Below are 23,059 nucleotides of genomic sequence, written 5' to 3'. Positions count from 1 at the left end.
ATGATGTTGGTAAGAGTAAGTTGGTAACTTCATTGCATGATGATGTCAGCGATGAAGACTACATTGCTTGGTTCTGCGAGGGTGAGATGATGTCGTAGAGAGGATGTTGAGATATTAATTTTTTATTCTATTAAATATATTTTTATTGAAACTCAAAATAAATTTGCACTAAAATTACACATAATTAAAATTTTAATATTACAAAAAATTAAGAAATACACAAATAATTTTTATTTCATTAAATATATGAATAATTCAACACAATAAAATTTCATATTTAAAATTTTATATTACACATAATTAAAATTAAAAGCTTACACAAAGTTAAAAACATAATTTTTAAAATCACACAAATAATTAAGAAAAAATACATTATTAATTATTCATCTCCATGAAAACTCCAGATATGTTCGATCAAATCCTTCTGAAGCTTATTATGCAAATCTCTGTTCCGAATGCCGACACGTCGCTCCAAAAAAGCGTTAAACTCTGCGGTAGGATCTCTTGAAGTAACAATATACGGTGGCAAGTATCATTATCACGAGCAGGAAAATCACGATTTCGAGCATATCTTCTCTTTCGTCCTACACAATCATATAATGAAGAATTATGCAAGTCTTCATTATATAATCTAAATCAATTAGATACCACATGCAGGATGGACCTCTCACAAAGTACCAACGCGCTTGAAGTACACCAAATGCTCGTTCAACATCTTTTCTCACACCTTCTTGATATTTTGCGAATATCTTATGTTTTTGTGAGAAAGGCCGAGGGATGGTCTTGACAAAGGAAGCCCAAGATGGATAAACACCGTCGGCAAGATAATACCTCATGTTGTACTCATTCCCGTTCACATCAAACCGCACTGGAGGGGCTTCACCCTTTGCAAGGTTTAAGAACAAATTGGACCTTTCCAGCACATTGATGTCGTTATTACATCCCGGTACGCCGAAGTATGCGTGCCAAATCCATAAATATTTCGATGCAACTGTCTGAAGTATGATTGAAGGTTCTTTTTGATGTCCACTTTGATATTGTCCTGCCCAAGCTGTTGGACAATTTTTTCAAGCCCAGTGCATACAGTCAATGCTTCCAAGCATCCCGGGAAAACCCCTTCGAGCATTTTCAGCAGTGATCCGAGCAACATCCTCACGTGTTGGTTGTCTCAAATATTGCTCAGAAAATATATCATACACCGCCCTGCAAAATATTTTCAAACATTCTAACGGAGTCGATGCGCCTATTCTCAAGTATTCATCGGCGACGTCACCTGCTACATCATATGCAAGCAGTCGGACTGCAGCCGTAACCTTCTGAAGTGATGACAAACCAAGCATACCGGTTGCGTCCCATCGTTGGACAAAGTAAGGCACATTCATCTGTAAAGCTTCAACGATTCTCAGAAACAAAGATCTCCTCATTCGAAATCAGCTTCGAAAATCTTTCTCGCTGTAGACGGGGCTATCAGCGAAGTAATCTTTATATAATCTCTCAGCCCCCACAATACGTTCTCGATCTTTTTGTTTTCTTTTGTAGCCACGTTTGCGGCTTGACTCTCCCATTTCATGCAAAGCGACGTGCTCCAAAAATCGATAGCTCGGTTGTCATATTGTCGTGAATAAAAATTGATCAATCATGGGATCGGAAATTTCATCATCCGATGATGGTGATGAAGAAGAAGAACTCTTGTATGCCATGAACAACAAATGCGTTTGAAATTTGTTTGAAGGAAATTGTAGTGTTTTTGAAGCTATAGTGAAGTTAATTTATAGGGGATTCAAGAATATAGCCGTTACTTGCCGTTGGATATTTTATCCATTTTTTAAAAATAATTTATCTACTTTTTTAAAAAATATTCAATGCTAAAATAATATTGACCATTGATCTACAACGGCCAAATCATCGCATCCACTCTTTTATATTAAACAAGTATTTCACCCCGTGCGATGCACGGAGTATTAATATTTTAATAAATGAAAAATTATTATTATTTTTTAGAATATATATCATAAAAAATTTATATAAAGTTTATAATTAATATACATATAAAATTGATTTACTAACAATGAATATACAAAACATTCACAACGATACTCTTTTAAAAATTAAAAAAAGTAATGTTATATAAATTTTTTTATATATTTAATATGATAAATATTAGTGATAACTAAAAATATAAAAGTAACACAACACTCAAAATAATAACATAAATTGAATAAAATGATACATCATTTTATATAATGCATCCTATATTTTTCAGGTGGGTCCAGCCATAACATCGATTATCTTAAGCAAAACCTAATTATCATTTATAGCATTTATGCAAATTTTAACATATATAGGGGCAAAAAAATTTAACTGAAATTAATTGAAATTTACACACATAAATGGTTACAAAAAAAATTAGCAGAAATTATAAAGTATTAATAGCATCCTTTGAAATTTCAATATTTAAACCGAAAATTGGTACATTATTATATATAAAATTTACAATTTTTTTTTTTACATATTTGACCAAAAATTAATTGAAATTATAAAGTATTGATAGCATACAAACATCCAATCAAATTTCAAATTTGAACAAAAAATTGGTATATTATCATATATAACATTTATGAAAATTTTCACTTATATATATGAACATAAAATTTAATTGAAATAAAAAAAAACGGCAATAATATACGATCAAATTTCAAATTTTGAACCGTAATTGGTACATTAAAAATTTTTAAATTTTGAATCAAAAATTTTAAAATTTTGAAACATCAGATAAATTTTGAACAAAAGATCATGATATAAAAAAAAATTTTGAAACCTAAAATATTGAAACATTCAATAAAATTATAAAATTTGAAATATCCAATCAAATATCAAATCTTGAACCGAAATATATATATATACAATTAATGAGAATTTTCACACACGTAAATAATTCACTGAAATTAAATTAATAATATTTCAAATAAATATTTTAAATTTTATTGATAATACTTATTTATTTAATGAATTATAAAAATTCTTAAAGACGGATAAAATTATTTATTGCAATTTTGTTATTATTTGTTGTATAGCTGGTAGTTATTATTGATAACATGTATATGCTGATCACGATTCACACATGCAAATATATTAATTTTATTTTGTTTAATATTATTTCAAAATCAATATATTCACATAAATATATGAGAAATAATTATGAATTATTTTTTTTTAAAAAAAAATACATCAATTAAAAAACAATAATAATAATAAGAAAAAAATCGATAAACCTAAAATAAAAAAAATTAATGAAATAGTATAATCGATGCAGATATATTTAAAGTTATTTTATATTTTCAATGTTCTTAATTTCAATCTCAATATGAATTTGAAAAGTTTTGAAATTAATTTTATATTTGGTAGGTGAATATAATTAATGAAAAATTTTGCATATATATAGGCATAGGAAATAAACAAAAATTATCATATATCTATATATATATACAGATTTGATATTATGAGCACCCATGATATCCACTTTTGTGTGCACCGCTGACGTGACATCTTTTACATCCAATATGTGAACGCCACATCAGCAGGTACACACATAAGTGCGCATGATAGGTGCTCACCATATCAAAACTCTATATATATATCATTTATGAAAACTATATGTAAGCATATATAAATGTTTTAGGTTGTGTCGTAAATTTTTTATTATTAATTTGACATATATATACACGATATTTAAATTATTTATGATATTTTTGGTAAGATTAATTTGTATATGGACACAATAAATCAATTGAAATTCAAAAACAAACATTGATAAAAGTAGTAAGTATAAATTTTTTTTTACAAATTTAACCAAAAATATTATTAGTATTATTTGAACCGAATACATTATCTATAACCCTAATCATCATATTATTATTATTATTTGAACCGAAAATATTATCTATAGTTTTAACAAAATTTCATCCATAATTTTCATTTATAGTAAGTATGTTTTGGCGGGAAACTGCTATATTTAGTAAAAACTCTGCTTTTATATATATATATATATATATATATATATATATATATATATATATATATATATATATATATATATATATAGATTTAAAATTATGTTATTATAAATTTTATTTTAAAAATATTTTTAATAATTTAAAAGGCTAGATTAATCTGGACCGTTGGATCTCCAACGGCCAGATTAATCTGGCCATACAATTTTAAAAAAAGAAATAAAAAATTAAAAAATAAAAAACAGCCCGTTTGATACATTAAAAAAATAATAAAAAAACAAAAACAAAAGAAGGGGCATCACCGCGCGGGCCCGCTTCTTCTTTGCACGCGGATGATTCTCGCCCCTTGAAAGGAGGGAGAGAGAAAGTGGGCCGAGGATGTGGACATCCTCGCTCCACATCCTCGTCCCTTGTACATGGCCTAAGGGTTGAAATAGATATATCAACCCACTACCTTTGCAAGTGGGGAAGCCCATTTCTTGGGAGAGCCGTTGGGACCTTTTAATTATAAGCTTGTATGCTGGTTAGTTGGTTGATCGGTTCGAGAGAGAAACAGAGAAACAAACACACGAAGATCAACTTGGGAGACAATCAATCTGAAGCAGGAGAGAGTCAAGTTCAAAGGGAGTATCAATCAAAGAAGAAGATCAAGCAGCTGGTGTAGCTCGGAAATCTTCTGGTTCATGTATTATGATACAAATATTGTTTGAAATTGGAAATACTTTAATGTTGTTACAAGATTATATTTTAAAAGTATGTTAAACATTGGATGATCAAATTTGAGTGATTGTGGCGTCTCGACTATTATAAATTATATGTTATTCTATTTTTCATATTATACAGAATAATATCAAGTATATTTTAAAAATAAATGTTATTCTATTTTTCATATTATACAGAATAATATTACGGAAATTTCGGAAAAAATCCCCAAACCTAATTTTCAAATAGAGTTCAGTCCCTATGTCAGAATTTTGTGTGAATCAGTCCCCAATAAATATTCTTTCTTAGTTTTAACTCCCTGTTCATGTAATAATACCATATTATTCTTGAGTATTATTTAAATCCACAATAATACCTTATTATCTCTGTGTACCATTTACTTCCCTCCATTTCAACAAATACATTAGTCCGTGGAACTATCTTTATTTGTGCTTCATATTTCTTAGCTACTTTTCAACGGAGAAGAAGAGAATTCAGGCCCAAGTGTGTAGCACCATCGTTCTTGTAGCTAGCTGAACGAAGGTTAGTCAGATAATCCAATATTATTGACATGCACCGATACCCATTTTCCCTTCTTTTTTGAGATTTGGAGATTGAAATTCCAAAGAAATGTGTAATTTCTACTAATTTTTTGATACATTGCGTTTATTAGTGTGTAATGTTTTATTTTGTTTCGATTTTAAGATGATTTGAATATTTTGAATGAATGCACAAACTCTAGGGTTTCAGAATTTGAACAGTAGAAAAACATAAACTATAGCTAGCTCTTTATGCGGTATTTTTTTTTCATGTTTTATGGTTGAAAATGAAGCATTGACCTAATATGATTTCAATGTGTTCAATACTCAATTGTGTCAATGTGGAGCTCAATTTTTGTGATAAAGTGATTCAATCATAATTATTTTTTCTGGTTGTGCACATATTGTTGGATTATAAGAAAGGTTTCGGTTGGTTAGTATATTCGATTGAACATGATTTTTAGGATGACTTTAATATATTTAATTACATTCGTTTCATGAGACAATGGATTACATTTATGACTTTAAATAGTTAAAATGCTCTAGTTTAGTTATGTGATTATTTTTTCTTATGTAATTTTATTCAAGTGTACATTGTTTAAATAATAGATTTACAATTCAGAAATATCCCGGAACAAGGAAAAGATTGATGATGGAATTAAGGGTCGTCGAAGTATTGGTAAAGGATCCTTTTCACGTTGTTCTACAACTAATTTTAGAGATGTGATGAACATTCTGTCGCCAAAGTTAGGTGATAGACAGGGACAGAGAATTTCAAAAACACCGCTTGCAGAATGGTTGGAAATGCCAAAGTTAGCCATATTTAGTACACGAGTGGATTTCATCATGAGAAGATTTGATGCAGAAAATATATCGTTCTGTTTTGGACCCGATATGAATGTGCCCTTCACTGCTGCCGAGTTCTCAATTATTTTAGGCTTGCCTCAAGTAGGACAACCTGTGGACATGGATATGAATTTGGGATCAGATTTCCTGGATCGTTATTTCCAAGGAAAACGATCAATTGGTGACAAAGATGCTATATCCACAAAACTTCTTGATTTAGCTAATAAGGAGTCTGATCAAGAAGTAGATGACTTTGTCAGGTTTTTTATTTTGTTTGTGTTTAATTGTGTGGTATTTCCAGCGAGAAACTTATGTACACCACAATATATTTGGTCTTATTTGGATGATTTGGATACATTTTTCGAATATTATTGGGGTGATGCTGCATATAGATTCTTGTTGGATGATATTTTAGATCATTTGGGGTTCTCGAAGAAGAAAAAGAAGGTTAGCAAAAAATATGTCGATGGATGTCTTGTTGGTTTGATGGTAAGACATATTTACTTTCAATGGTTATATTTTGTTAAGTATACAATAATGTTTTGAGTTTTTTAAGCTTGGGTTTATGAACATGTGCCTATGCTTGGCAAAGCTCGTTGCATACGTTGTTTTCCAAGGATGTTCAAATGGGAAGAAAGCAAGATCCCTTTACAATCGAAAGCAGCTGAATCATTCCTGCAATCGATAACTTCTACGAAGGTTCTCACAATTTAAATAATGTTTATTTTATTTTATATAGATTGACAATTGCAACTGACAAAGATTCTATTGTGAAAAGATTGTTTGGATAAAACCATTTTCTCAGGAGAAGAAACTTGTTCTTGCCACCATGGATTGTGTTGATCCGGTAATTGAAAGAATCCAATAAATATTTAATTTTTATTATGTTAAGCAACCATAAATTTTATTAAAGTTCAAATTTTTTTGGTCGGGTTAGTACGTTGAAAAATGGTGCCAAAATAATGTCACATATGAGAAGATTAGAGAATGAGTTGAAACGTTTAAAAGAGAAACATGTAACTGAAGATAGTAGCAACAAGGTTGAAAAAGAGAATGTAGAAATTGATGAAAATGGTGATACTAGTTTAGTGATTCTTTGCATGTTCTTCTGTTGTGACCTTTTCTATGGCACCGACCACAGTTCAATGTGCGTATTTCAGTTTGAGATGGAAATCTTTTTGTTCTTCTACGGCCATGCTGACTTCGAGAATCAGGTGCATATATCGCATCATCTTCATCCAGTTAAGATTAATACATGTCAAATGTTGGTATCGGATTTATGGTCGCTCTATATGTCTCACGATACATTCTTGTAGTGTAATACTTATCACAAAAGTCATAAAAATATAACGACTTAGACTCAATCGTTGCACAAGCATGCTTTCAAGGAATTTAAAGTACTTGCCAAGCACGACACGAGAACCTATGATGTTTCAAATCAACAGCATATGTCTTATCACCCTCAACAACCTCAAAACTTGAATTGCTAGATCTATCAACTTTCAAACTTCTAGAACTAATGCAGGTAGAAACTAATAATTTCTCCTTCTCCGGAGTAAGTTCTTTGTTCAATACCAAAGATGCCTCACGAAGTTGATGCATCATATTCATTATTTTTTTGCGTATATGATCAACCATAGGGACAATAGAGAGAAACCTAGCAGCCTTCACCTAGCTATTCCAGCACTATGCTATATTATTGTTGATCACTCCCTACCGATTACCAGGAAATAAAGAATTGGCCCAACATTGTGGTTGTGAGTTAATAATGAAGTCTCTTGCATTTGGCATTGATTTGATGATGCTATTAATGTGTTCAACATAATCCTGTCTGGAATAGGCATAAGCAGCTTTCTTGAAAACGGAACTCCAATGTTTTTTGTTGTGCAAAGGATATCTACGCATAACCTGAAATCAAATATAAACAAATATTGAATATAAACAAATATTTCAATTAATCAAAATGACTATGATTTGAAAAAGTTTTAAAATAAATCAAGTGCAATACATACCTGTTTTACAAAATTATCAACCAAATGTCTGAGACGGTATGCATGATGGCTACTGGGAAATACACTTTCAATTGCCTTAATTATCCCAGGATGCCGATCCGAAAAAAATGTATAATCATCGAACATCGTCACATTATTGTACAAGAGTACTTGTCTCAACTTATAACAAAACCACAGCCATTTCTTATCATTCTCGGCGTCAACAACGGCGTAAGCCAGCGTGAATAAGTCATCATTACCATCTTTTGTAACTGCTGCCAATATGCATCCTTTATACTAGTTTTTTATGTGAGTTCCATCTAGAAAAAGAAATGGTCTGCACCCATTAACAAAACCAATAGCACACGCATTCAAGCAAATAAAAAGCCTTTGGAACTTCTGAGTAACATCATCAATCTCACAATCTGCAAAGCTCCCTGGATTAGTCTCTTTCACAGCATTACAATACCAGTGTAATCTTCCATACGCTCCTTTATCAGTCCCATGTATATCATGCATAGCTAATTCTTTCCCCATCCAAGCTCTGTGATACTCTAATTCAACACCATATTCTCGATGGATGTCCTTTATTATTTCACATGGACGATACAAGGGTTCAGCTCGTAACTTATCCTTCACTACATTGCAACCCAAGATGAATCAGCCCTAGGATGCCCACGACTGCACAAATGGTCATCGCCACAGCTATGTTCAAGATTGCATTTACGAATGCCAAAGAGATGATCAGATTTATGTTTTGATGCATATATCCTCCAATTACAATTGCTATCACTACAAACCACAATAACCTTCACGCTATCATTTTTTTTGTACAAAAAAGATCTTCTAGTTGCAACAGCATAACTCTTAAGATAAACCCTAAACTCTGCCGCATCTTTAAATGTCTGACCCTCACCACGTATGCAATGACTCCATGAATCCAAAGAATTTCTAAGAGTACGCACTGTCATCTGCGACTCACTGGTCGAACCGGTGTTCTCTTCAATAAGTCCAATCCTTCTCGGTTTCAAACAACCACAATACAGTCATCTCTTTTCGGATACTCATATAACATGCAGAGCTAATTTATACAGATGTATAATCATATTCAGAAAATTTATTTCCTAATTCACATAAATGCTGTAGTATAAATGAATTTATAGAATATTTATTGGATTTGGAATACAAAGTAACATATTTTAAAAATGAAATTACCTTTCATACTGCCTATTGCCCCTAGATGAATCATTTCTCCTCACCGCTCTCATATCAATGATTGTCAGCTTCAAACATGTGTAGAGATTAAGCATAGTAGCAACGTTATCGTCCTCATTCAAAGTAACAAAAATTTTCTCATGCGGAGCTTGGTATTGTAGGAAAATTAGTTCATGCCTCATATCCACACATTTTCTTGACAGGGTGAAGAAAAGCTCCATCAAAGTGGTCGGATTGCTGATTGAAATCATATAGAGTTCACCATTGTAGTGACAACTACCAATAAAACCAGTATTTGAACTTCCAGCCCCTAAATTCATTGCTATAATAAAAAAAATAAAAAAATTCATTGATGAGAATATGGTGTGTCTCAAGCTTATAATGTCATTGTTGTGATGCCAAATCAATAAAAAATTAATACATTTTCGGATTTTTTCATTCATTCGAAAATCTGGTCACCAATGAGAGAATAAAAATTGAAATGCATTATTCTTGTTCGAAAATAATATCAAATATTAGGTGCAAATTGAAGAGCACGAGTTAATAAAAAACTAAAACATGTTTTATAACCCAACAACAAAATATAATTACACCGCAGTTTTGGACACAAATTATTGAAGTAAAATCGAAGATTTACGTAATTTTTGGGGAAAAATTGAGGAACACAAGGTCATCAAAAACTAAAACATGGATTATAACTCACCAAAAACAAAGCAAGAATTAAACCACTATTTTATGGAACGAATTGGTGAAATAAAATTTACAAGAAATTGCTCAAAAAATATAGGCGAAATAAACACACACACTTACTATAGTAGAAAATACGCTTCAAACTTTCGAAATGTGGAGCGCAGAAATTTTGCCCAAGAGTGGAAGCTACAATTATACAAGAACAGATTAAGATTCAATCTTCGGTTGCGGATTACATGCTTGTGAAGAAGAAAGGAAATTCAGGAAAAGTTATGGCCTCGGAAAAAGAGAAAGTGAGCTAGCTGTACTCACATATGAGGGCATTTAGGACTTTTGGTTGTATTAAGGAGTTAAAACTATTTTTTTCAGCAATTGGGGACCACTTACTAACATGTAAGGACAAAGGGACTGAATCACAAATGAAACCTCAGCTTGGGGATTTATTTATAGATTCCCCATAATATTAATTATATTTTAAAAATAAAATTTGGGACTCACGTCGTAATATATTTAAAAATCACATTTTTCGTTGTATATAGTTAAAATGATATAAAAAAATTGCATGATAATTACTTGTGTGTGTCGAGAGCCTCACACTCCGGGTCAAACGAACTGACACCATATGTATATATAGATATATATATTTTTCTTCAAATTTTTTGAGAAAATAATATATATATATATATATATCGTATATTTTATCTAAATTGGTATATCACCTTCATCAAGTAAAATGATGTTTTTGTTTAAAATTTAAATGTCACTTCCCTCTTTTGAAGGAAGTGATTGACGTGGAGGAGGCATGATCTCCTCCTCCATTCATATTTATTTTTTGAAAATTTTAATTTAATTACCATATAGTATAAAAATAAATATAATATAAGATTTAGTAAGATAATTCTTTATATAAAATATGAGAAATTACGTATCTCTACAAAATTAAATTAAATATGTTTAGTATTTAATGTATGAAAGGGTAGGTTTGGAACTAAAAAAAAGGTTTCACCAAAAAAGCAATTATTATTCACCCCTCTTGTTTTATTATTAATAATAATAATAATAATAATATATATATATATATATATATATATATAATCATTTACCTATATTCATGTATATCATATATATACCTGACCGTGAATAGTGGAGAAAATCTCATATGTTTCACAATTCAAATCACATTTCTCAGCTATTTATCTAACAAATATTTTAAAGAGAAAATTATAGGTTTCAATAATTCAAAATTAATTATTTGGAATACATATATCCTTTTGTGATCTGCATCACAAAACAATGGTAGACAATTAATTCAAAATTAATTGACTGAGATAAAATATAAATTTGTAATTAAAACTACAAGGAAAACATTTTTCTTTATGATTTTATGCATAAAAAATGTGTGCAATAACTTAAAATTCAATAATTTTAAGTTAATAAATTTAATACTCATATCATAAATGTTCTTAAACCAAAGATGGCATGAAGAACTATAGACCTATAATTTCAAGCTCCAATAAAATTGATAATAAATTATACTCTTTAATTTATATATTAGTTTTATTAATTCCAAAATTATTCCACTATAAACTTGGAATTTCACTTTTGAAGAAATAGATATAAAATTACTCAACGAAATTGAATAGTACATTGATATAGTCACTACATAAGTACATATAAATTAATCTTTCATAAATGGTTCATAATTAAAGCTAGGTAATTTTCACTTAACTTCTTTAATTATATTTTTTAAGTCTTATTGATTCTCTAATGAATAATATATTTATGATCTAATTACTAATTGAGCGCATTCAAGTAATGAATCAACACTTAAGGAAACCACTTATCTGACTTCTTTACGAAGTAATTGATTTCATCTTATATATTAATATTCCCAACTATTTATTTTATTGTATTTCCAATGTACCAAGAAATTTGACACCATGTAATTTGTGTTATTACTTGATATGTCCAAAAATACAAAACCATAAATAAGAGTTTATTAATCACTCACAATTAAGATTGACTCATATATGACCATCAGATTAATATTGAACTCTCAACATTATATGAAAATTTATAGATATTAAAAATTAATCATGTTCCAGTCATATATAATTAATTTATAAGGGGTGTCCAAGTTGGCGGAGTAGGTGAACTCTTGACTAGAGGTTGGAAGTTCAATTTCTCTTACCAACATCTTCGTGTACTAGTCTGTCACACATGACTTGCCTACGTTAGTTTACCCGACTAACGTAGTTTTCAGGCTATTGCGTTAGTCCAGGGGTTTATTCAGTGCGCAAGCAGCTGCGGGTTTCAACGTCATAAAAATTTATATAAAGCATTTTCATTCCAATAATCTAATTATCAACAATCGGATAAGATTGTTTTATTCAAAATATAATGAATTACGCTAGCAATTTTAAATTAAATATCCCAACTTTAATTTCTAATTGCGGGCATATTTAGATTATTATCATTTAAATATTACCCTCCTGTATATAACACTTATATATAAATATTTAAATTCACATAACATAATATTGGGAATTTCTATATTTATAAAGCATCAAAATTATGCATGAAAAAATAATATTGAAATATTTCTCGCATAAAACAAAACATTTGTTTATGGATATAAATCCCACCACTAACACAACATCAATAGAACGAAAATTATTTTCATTCTCAATTGTTTACAACTTCGTGCTGATAACATAGTATAAATCATAAAAGAAAAAAAAAAAGGAAGGATAAAGAGAATTCATAAGAGAAAAATAATTATACTCACATATAAATTTTTATTGAACTAAATCACCCTATATATCGAATAATATTACAATATAAAAATTTGGCTAGATTTATCTTCCTAACAAATCTTTCAAATCAAACTAATAAGATGATAATCTACAATGACAATATATTTATAACAACTATCTATTTTTAAAAATTAGATTACAACATATAAATTTAAACAGATTTTATTTTGCTATATTTATCTTGACTACAAATATTTCAAATCTAAAAAAATAACTAATCATCTACAACTATCTATTTTTTTAAATAAAAAATAGATTACAAAATACTAATCTTTACGGATATTATCTTGATATATTTATTTTGACCACATATCTTTTAAACCTAACTAAATAAAATAATCATCTATAATAATATATATATATATTTATAAAAATTATGTATTTTTAAAAAATAAATATGATTGAGAATATTGATTGTTAAAATTAAAAAATTTCATATCTTTTTTTATTTTTATTTTTTCCTATCAATAATGATAATTTCTATAATAATTTTTTGCTCTAAAATACGTTAAATCTAATATTTATAACGCACCTAATTTAATTTTGGAAATAAACGAAAGAAAGCTTAATTAAACATACAAATCTCACTATATAAGCATAATATACTCTCCCAAATTTCACTCACACAACCACGTAACAATTAAATCGAAAAGGAGAGAAGTAATTGTTTAAGAAATAATAAAATTTTATTTTTTTCAAACAAATGATAGGCCAATCCAATTCCAACCCGCTGCTTTTTTAAGGTAAGGCGGTGTGAGTAAATTAATCATGGTTAAGAAAAGTTTGACCAGGGTGAATGAGCAGCGTGTTCTTGTACATAAACGGATTGTTCTCTTCTCTTCCTGATTTGCAGTTTCATTTTGAAAATATATAATAATTCCATTACTTATATAATTGATAATCATGTCTAGTTTGGAATTGGTGAAACGTCCAGTTTGTTCAATAAATGATTCTGTGTTGCAAGCTGGGATGAATTCGCTCAACATCATCAGCCCTTTTGAGACTGATCATCATGTTGATGCGCCTTTAGTTTCTTGTTACAATGATCGTATTCGCCCGCTTCTCGATGTTGTTGACAAGCTCCGCAACCTAAATATCATGCAAGAAGGCATTCAACTGCCTACTATCGTGGTTGTCGGGGACCAGTCTTCTGGCAAGTCCAGTGTTTTGGAGTCTCTTGCAGGAATCAACCTCCCTAGGGGCCAAGGAATTTGCACAAGGGTTCCACTTATAATGAGGTTGCAAAATCATTTCAACCCTCAGCCCGAGATAGATTTACTTGGAGTTCGATGGAAGAGTTGTTCCTACTGATGAACAACACATTTCTAATGCTATAATTGCTGCCACCGATGACATTGCTGGGGAAGGCAAGGGGATTTCTAATACTCCCTTAACATTGGTCGTCAAGAAAAAGGGAGTCCCGGATCTCACCATGGTTGATTTGCCTGGGATAACTCGTGTTTCTGTTCATGGGCAGCCAGAAGACATCTACGAACAGATTTCCAAGATAATCATGGAATTCATCACTCCAGAAGAGAGCGTGATATTGAATGTTCTTTCAGCCAGTGTGGATTTCACCACTTGTGAGTCCATCCGAATGTCTCAAAAAGTGGACAAGAATGGGGAGAGGACTCTGGCTGTTGTCACCAAAGCTGACAAATCCCCTGAAGGCCTGCTGGAGAAGGTAACTGCCGATGATGTCAACATAGGCCTTGGATATGTCTGTGTCAGGAATCGTATCGGGGAAGAGTCTTATGAGGAAGCGCGAGCTGAAGAAGCCAGGCTTTTCAAAAATCATCACCTTCTCTCCAGTATAAGCAAGTCCATGGTTGGAATACCTGTCTTGGCGCAAAAGCTGGCTCGAATTCAGGCTTCAATCATTGTTAAATGCTTGCCAGACATTGTCAGGAAGATCGATGATAAGCTATCCACAAGCATAAATGAAATGAACAGGTTGCCCAAGAATTTGAGCTCTGTTCCCGAAGCTATGACAGCCTTCATGCACGTGCTTGGTTGCGCGAAAGAATCTCTACTGAAGATTCTGCTTAGAGGGGAGTTTGATGAGTATCCTGACGTGATTGAAATGCATTGTACCGCAAGAATTGCTGAAATGCTGAACAACTACTCTGCACAACTTAAAACTAACTGCCCCGAAAATGATGCTCAAGGGAGTTTTTTACTCGATGAGATCAAGGTTTTGGAGGAAACCAAAGCAATTGGGCTGCCAAATTTCCTCCCTAGAGCTGCATTCCTCTCACTAGTCCAAAAAAGATAAAAGGAATTCATTCGACACCCTTTGAATTTGTGGGTAAGATATGGAACTATGTAGAGGCCGTGTTGGTTAGAGTCTTGACTCATCATTGTGAAAATTACCCACAACTTTTGCCATCAACAAGAAGGGCAGCACAAAATCTTGTCGCAAATAAGAAACAACAATCCATCGAATGGGTAAAGGATGTTGTCGAGATGGAGAAACTGACTGAATATACTTGTAATCCTGGATACGTCACTACATGGAATCAACTAATGTCTCATCAAGGGAGGCTAATGGAACACGCCAAAGATCATTATAAACCCCCAACGGTGAAGATTGACGGGTTTGGGGAGGTATCGGTTGCTCACCTGCGGAGCAAAGTGGATATTGTGCAAGAAGCATTCGACTTGAAAATGAGGACGACCGCATACTGGAGGATTGTCCTTGGGAGACTAGTAGATTGTATGGCCCTGCATTTGATGTTTGGCATACAAAATCTTGTAGACAAAGATATGGAAAAAGAGATCATTCATGAGCTGATGGGACCCCAAGGAAATGGATTGCAACGGATGTTGGACGAGTCACCATCTGTGGCAAAAAAACGTTCGAGGCTGCAGAATAGCATCAAATTGCTCAAGGAGTCGAAGGATGCAGTAGCGAATATTTTGGACCGGATTGCTAGTACCTACGAGTAGTTTGTGGAAATATTAATTTGTGTTGCTCTACTGATATATAGCTAGCTTTTATGTCCGTATGTGGTGATTTTGGTTTGGTTTTTAATTTTTTGCTGTCTTTACTACTAATATCGATCAGCTACTAGGAATCGGTTATCTATGAGTATTTAATATCTTTCTGGCTTTATTCATTTGAAGTTGAATTTTTGTCCATTTTTGTCTTTTGAGAATTGAATCTTTCGGATCGGAGTTGTTTACAGCAATATTGATAAATGCCCATGAACCCAAGGAAAGATTCAAGATGCAACGAGGCTGTCGGCGGCCCAGTCTTTTAGTCAAGTGCGCACCTTAAGCTTGGCGGTAAAGAGTCTCTTTGAGTTTTGAGAAATACAATATATATGTTTGTGTAGCTAAGTGCCGGATAATAGATAACAGTCACCAATATCATATGCATGCCTCTCTTCAACAATGCAAATGTCTCGCTGCTGCATGCTTATAGTCTACAACACTCAAACCATGAAAATTCAATTCCATAACCTTCGATAAAAATCTATCAAGAAGAAGCACATGAGTTGCTATATCGGCTACTTTCTGATTTGTCATTTTACCATTAATTTTGTGTTCAAATGAAGAATTTTAAAATCATACTCGTGAAATCTGGTGAATATTGACAAGATATATAGAATTTATCAAGACTTGAACTTTATTTGCGGAGTTGTTGTGTGCATGTTTTTATTTGCGCCGATGACTATTTATCCAAGAATTTTTATGTCGTCAAATACTTTTTACGTTGTGTCATAAAACACTAAAAATACTACCCAAAAAAAGACATCACAAAAAGTATTTTAAGTTCATTGGTTCTAAACAAATAAACCAATTAGTAATTAATCATATTAATTTTAAAATTTTATTGAATGTTTTATTTCTCGACATAGCACAAAGTAAACCGATGCATAAAAGAATTGGGACGCTTGGAACCTATCAATTAGTGACTGGAGTGCGATTTTTTTTTAAAATATAAATTATTTCTCAAAAAATAAAAGACCCAACTTTCCCCAAAATCACGTAAATTTTTGTACCTTGAACAAAACTTTGATTATATTATCTAATTTTTAAAATAATTTTGAATGTTTTATTTCTCGACATGGCACAAAGTAAACCGATGTATAATTAAAAGAATTGGGACGCTTGGAACCAGTGGCGTACCCAGGATTTTTAACCAGGAGGGGCGAACTCAACAAATTTAAAAAATTAATACAACGCAAAATATATAACAAATATCATATATAATTAACTTTATATGTTTTTACAATAACACTTACCAAGATTTTATAATCTGAAAATAATGAATAATACTCAATAAAAAAAATGATTAATAATATATATATTATCAACTGTCTCAAATACACATAGCTCAATATATGGTATCAAACAATCATTTAACAACATATCATCTCCCAACCTATTACGAAGTGATGTTTTTATGATTTTCATTGCTGATAACACTATCTTTAGAGTTGCAACAATAATAATAATGCTAAATTTAAAAGTAAATCTGTGTACCAAATGATATAATTGATTTTTTTTATTGAACCATTCTTTTAGCAAGTTCGCTAATCTCAACAACTTCAGAGAACTAATTGTTATTTTCAAATGTAAAAAAATAAAGTTATCAAGTTGGTACTAAAATATCTTTAACATGATGAAATCAGATGGATAATTAAAATAAATTTCTCACATTCAAGTCAAAAAAACTTTTCGTTTTCGATCTTTAAAAAGATATGGGACAACAAAAAGCATAATGCCAAATTTATTATATCCCAAAATAAATTTATTCTCTCTATTCTCAAGAATTCTCTCTACTCATATTTTTATTTCTACTATGATTTATAACACGTTATCAGCACGATGATGTAACCAATTGAGAATGAAAATAATTCTCGTTTTATTGATGCTATTGGAATAGCACAATGTGTTGTCAATACTCAAATTTATAAGAGATATTCATTGGTGTTTTAGAAGTAACATAAAAAGATATTCATCGGTGCTCTAGAAGTAGCACAATGAAAATAATTGATATATTGGTGCCCTTGAAATATCATGAATATGTTGATGGCTATAAAATAGCACAACATGATTTTATATTGAGAATTTGAAGAAATTCATGATCACGATATAATATATTGAGAATTTTGAGAGATTCATGATTACAATTTTGATATATCGAAATTTATTCATGAATTCATTATATAATATATTGAATATTGAGATATTCAAGATTAAGATCTGATATAAGATCAAATATATTGAGAATCTAAAGAGATTTTTAGTTATAATATAATATATTGAGAATCTGAATAGATTCATTATAAAGATGTGATATATGATTTCGTATATTGAGAAAGTGAAGAAATCATGATAAATATCATTGAAGAAATTGATCTCATGTCAAAATATATCAATATTGACATATTGATAAAATGATGTTGTATCAATATTGAAATATTGATAAACGATGCAAGATTTGATAATATTGATGAAGAATATTAATATAAGATCCATGATTTGGAAATATTCTCGAAAAATATAATTTAATGCCCTTTTGGTTGTTGATGATCTTATGAATTGAGAAATTTAGTACAATTTCTCAAAGAATATCGATGTATGATCTAAAATTGTCAATATTCATAAGAAAAATTTATTAAAGATATATGTCAGATATATCAAAAGATATTGACTAAATATCGATTCAAATAATATATTTGTTAATGTTCTAGAAGAAGCATTATCTATTATTTGTCACACTTTTTATGAAAAGTAACTTGATATTCAATCATGATATTCAACGATGAATTACATAGGCTAATTATTAAAATTTATGAAAGCGTGGTAGTGATACCGCAACACCATCAATTGAAAAATAAAATATTTCAATTGATTGAGCAACGATGATGGTAGCACGTAGCTTATGATTTACTATTGGTTAATTGATAATTGATTATGGAAATTTTGATCCACTTTATTTATTTATTTATTAGACTAATTTATAGTGGCTTATTTATCGTTAAAATCACAATAACAATGATACTAATTATATATCATATCATAAATGTATCATATTTCTATCTTATATTCCATATTTGATTTTATTATTTGGTTGATTCATGTTTGTATTTTTAGTTCGGAGTATGAATCCTAATGTATTGATTATATATATTTTAGATATTAAAATTCTATTTATATATTGCATGAGTTATTGCATAATATGTAATTGGATGATAATTTTATTGATTTGAGAATTTTTATATTTTAAGGATATATTGAGTTGTTACATCTTTATTCCATAAAATTTGATTATGGATGTTAAATTACTCAATTTTGATTGTGGATATAAATTTTGAACTCTTACAAAATTTTATTAAGTTATTACTCTTTAAATGAATGATAAAATATTATCTTACATGTTTTGCAAATGTAGGAATACAAATTCAATGTGAAATGATATCCATGATAGATCGAATGTTATTGTTGAAAATAAAAGCTCAATTTGGTGCATACAAGAATTTGAAAAAAGGTACAATTGATTTTTCAATTTCAATTCTTGTAATATCTTATTTATGATATTTTGTTCAAGGAAAACAATTATGAAAGATGTCTGATTAATGTTGTCCGTTCTTTTAAGAGAATGTGACAGTGCCAATGAACACAGTTGATACACTGTAGTTTAATTCTTCAAGGAAGAATATGTTATCTCGTATGAATTATGTAATTCGACACAAAATATTGAGATATACGTCACAATGAAGTATTGTACTAAATGTATACCGGTATCTCGTATCATTATCGTACCTGAAGTACGTAAAGAGATTTTATTGATATCTATCAAGCAAGATATAAATTTTTTTTGGAGACCGTTGATGTCTATCCAAAATTATTCATCGTATGATGATATATAAATGTATACAAAATCTTGAAGATCGCTTGATTGACGATAATAAAAGATGATGTGCTTGATATTATAAAATAGAGATACACAATATTGACGTATGTGTATTTTTGAATCTAGTAGATATTGATTTGGTTTAAAAAGTATATTACAAATCAATATTTCTATAAGAGCTAAAGAGCTCCAAAAGTATCATTGATACAAATACTTTCAGAGTTTGGCATAATGGATTGAATTGAGCATTCAAATCATATAAATAGTTGAAAAATTATTGATAGTGCACAAAGTTGTTAATGAATAAGCCAAAATTTCCTGGATCGATAAATATGGATGTTTTTGAATCAAAGATCCAGAAGATTTTATGAATTCTTATTGGCTTATCAAATTTGATATCACTATCATTAGCTCAAATTGGTAGAGAATCCCTGTATTATCTGGAATAAATAAATAACATGGGCCCACGAAGCGCAACATGATGTTTGCGAAAATATGTATTGAGAAAAACTTCAGATATGTAATCAAAACAAGCTTGATAAAAAAAAGAAGAGGATATGCATATCAATTTTATGATTATAAATACGTTGGTTTAGTTGATTTATTTTGCCTCCAATCAACTATTAAATCATGAAAATAAATGCGTCATATTTGGGGATATCTGAAAGATATATTATAAATATTATGTCAAATGCTCATGTACTGAAAGTTAATGTTTGTGTGAGAAATGTACTACATAAATCTCTTGAATAGATTGTAAATATGTTGGAAATAAATTGAATCTTATGATCAATTATCTTGAGAAATGATATTTTATGACGCGAAATTCTCATTTATTATTCTTATAAAACAATGTTTCCAACATTGAGGGGGAGGAATTAGAAGCTACAAGAATATTTTTGAGATCGATCCCAATGAAATATAAAGTGAACATGTCGTTCAAAGTTTAAATCTCAAATATATTATTTGATCTTGTGTGTAAGATCGTTTAGCTTCATTTATGTTCAAGTTGAATAATTTAAATCGTCTTTAGTGACGAAGAACCCCTTTAAAGAAAATGAGTGAACATCTCAATGTGAAAAGAACAATGGAGGTTGGTCGTTATGAAATAAATCGACGTCCTGCAGGACCATATTTTATATTACTTGCAAGTAAATGAAAAAGGATGCTAGAAGCATGAACGACCAATTATTTCAATGAATCCAATTTGAATTATGTTATTCTTGAAAGAATAATTAGTATATTGAAAGGTGAGATTTCACAAATTATTTGGGATCGAAATGATATAATCATTTGTGTGTTTTGCTATTACGCAAAATGATGATTATTTTGAACTACAACTTGTTGAACTTTCAATAACAATGATATGTGGCAATATGCGCAAATATTAGCAAAGTTTCTCAAAGTATTTCAAGCGGATTATGAGAAAATATTTGTACTTATCGTGGATGCACTGATTTGATGATGATACATATAGAAACATCCTCGAAAGATTCAATGCTCAAAATATTATTTTTGCCAATTGAAGAAGAAGAAAAGATATTTGGTCTTGAAGTACCATATATATGAAAAAATCAGCATCCGAATCAATTTTTGGCAAATCAGTGCATAAGATTGAAATATTAAGAGTTAATAATTGAAAGTAATGCTTGCAAGAGGATGAGAAATTAAAGTTGTACTCTTTTTCCCTTGTCTATGATTTTTTCCACGTGATTTTTCATAACAAGGTTTTTAATGAGGTAATTAACATATATCGCGAGATGTCGTACTCTTTTTCCTTCATTAGGATTTTGTCCCACTGGGTTTTTCCTGATAAGATTTTAACGAGGTGCATCCATTGTCAGAAAGACATCCGAATAAAGTATATGTTGATGTACTCTTTTTCCTTCGTTCAGATTTTTTCCATGGGTTTTTACTGCCAAGGTTTTAACGAGGCATCACTCGAGTTCCGATGAAGTCCTGAGCATCCATCTTGCCAAAAAGGAGATTTTGAAGAATTGGTTGCTTGTGCAAATAATCATCTAAGGGGGAGTGTTATAAATATATTATTATTATTATAGATGATTATATTTTAAAGATATGTGATCAAGATAAATATGTCAAGATAATATTTGTGAAGATTTGTATTTTGTAATCTTTCCATATAAATAGGGGTGATTGAGTTCAATGAAAATTGCACCTGAGTATTGACTCCTATGATTCTCTCTATTCTCAAGAATTTTCTCTACTCATCTTTCTATTTCTACTATGATTTATAACATCTTTGATATATAAATGGGAACAACTAATCTACACCATATATACATGGATCGATTAACATAATAGAGAAGGGTGAATCAGAATTTCAAATTGATCTAGCTAGATTTAATTAATATATATATATATATATAGTTTCTTTCAAGTGCCCACCTACCATGCCCACCACTATGCCCACCAATGATGTGATACTATTCTATTGGACCTACAATTTATCACATCTTTATCACATCCAATAGAATAGTGCCACATCATTGGTGGGCATGGTAGGTGGGCACTTGAAAGAAACTCTATATATATATATATATATGTATATATATATATATATATGAGTATCATCGATAAGTATCTGTGTAGATGAAGCGTCATTGTAAAGATAGAGGATTTATTTTCAAACTCGATCCTTATCGGCGTTCTCTACTGAGCGAAGCGGCGAGGCAAACAAATTTGTATTGTGAGTTGATAAAGATGTAAAATATAGTTTTGTTTGAGGAGCAGTACTTTTAAGGGAAAATTGATGTGACGACCCGGTTCTTAATCTCTATAATCAAAATAAGAGTCCAAGGTTCATGGATTAAGGCCAAGCATCAAAGCTTAAAAAAAAAATTTTTTTTTTATAAATGACCTGCGCGCGCGCAGGGTCACCCCTCGCGCGTGCGCAGTTCAATGGGGCAGCGGCTCCCTTGGCTTGGCTTGGCTTGGCCTGCGCGCGCGCGAGCAAGGGCTCGCCCGTGCGCAGGCCAAACGGCCAGAAAATTTCTGCACACACACAGCTGCTGTCAAAGCTATCCTAGATCCATTTTACAAGCTCAATCACATGCTATAAACAACATAAAAGTTTCAAGAACCATTAACAAAGGTGAGTGAAGCTATTAACAAGATCATATCCACATCTCAAGGCAAGAGTAACACAACTAATTCAAGTGTAATTACAAGGTCAAGTAGCAACACTCTAGACTAAAGTTCAAGTCTAAGTTCTATACAAGCATAGTCCTTGAAACTAACATAATATGACAACAACTTCATATCTACACCGGATCATCACGCTAATCTCTCAAGTCTCGATTCGTCAAGCCCGTCTTTGCCCTGTTCCTGAACCACCTGTTGTCATGCACACATACAAACA

The 23,059-nt window shown here is 30.7% G+C and overlaps 2 protein-coding genes and 1 pseudogene across 2 annotated transcripts; 1 reads left to right on the top strand and 2 right to left on the bottom strand.

Annotated features, from left to right (window-relative positions):
* Positions 1–414: 414 nt before the first annotated feature.
* Positions 415–1,424, bottom strand: LOC140860625 (uncharacterized). Its single transcript, XM_073263626.1, has 3 exons — positions 1,085–1,424; positions 683–991; positions 415–584 (listed from the first exon to the last, which is right to left on the bottom strand). The coding sequence occupies exons 1-3, from the start codon at positions 1,422–1,424 to the stop codon at positions 415–417; spliced, it is 819 nt and encodes a 272-aa protein (XP_073119727.1).
* A 6,386-nt stretch (positions 1,425–7,810) lies between these two features.
* LOC140860623 (uncharacterized) lies at positions 7,811–9,623 on the bottom strand. The gene is made up of 5 exons (XM_073263625.1): positions 9,304–9,623; positions 8,870–9,105; positions 8,445–8,726; positions 8,110–8,363; positions 7,811–8,005 (listed from the first exon to the last, which is right to left on the bottom strand). Exons 1-5 carry the CDS (start codon positions 9,621–9,623, stop codon positions 7,811–7,813), a joined length of 1,287 nt encoding a protein of 428 aa, XP_073119726.1.
* A 4,140-nt stretch (positions 9,624–13,763) lies between these two features.
* Positions 13,764–15,910, top strand: LOC140866360 (dynamin-related protein 4C-like; annotated as a pseudogene).
* The last annotated feature ends 7,149 nt before the right edge of the window (positions 15,911–23,059 follow it).

The sequence above is a fragment of the Henckelia pumila genome, chromosome 4, assembly GCF_033568475.1.
Source record: "Henckelia pumila isolate YLH828 chromosome 4, ASM3356847v2, whole genome shotgun sequence".
Classification (NCBI taxonomy): domain Eukaryota; kingdom Viridiplantae; phylum Streptophyta; class Magnoliopsida; order Lamiales; family Gesneriaceae; genus Henckelia; species Henckelia pumila.
The sequence above is the reverse complement of the archived record's forward strand: the minus strand, read 5'-3'. Positions and strand labels throughout refer to the sequence as shown.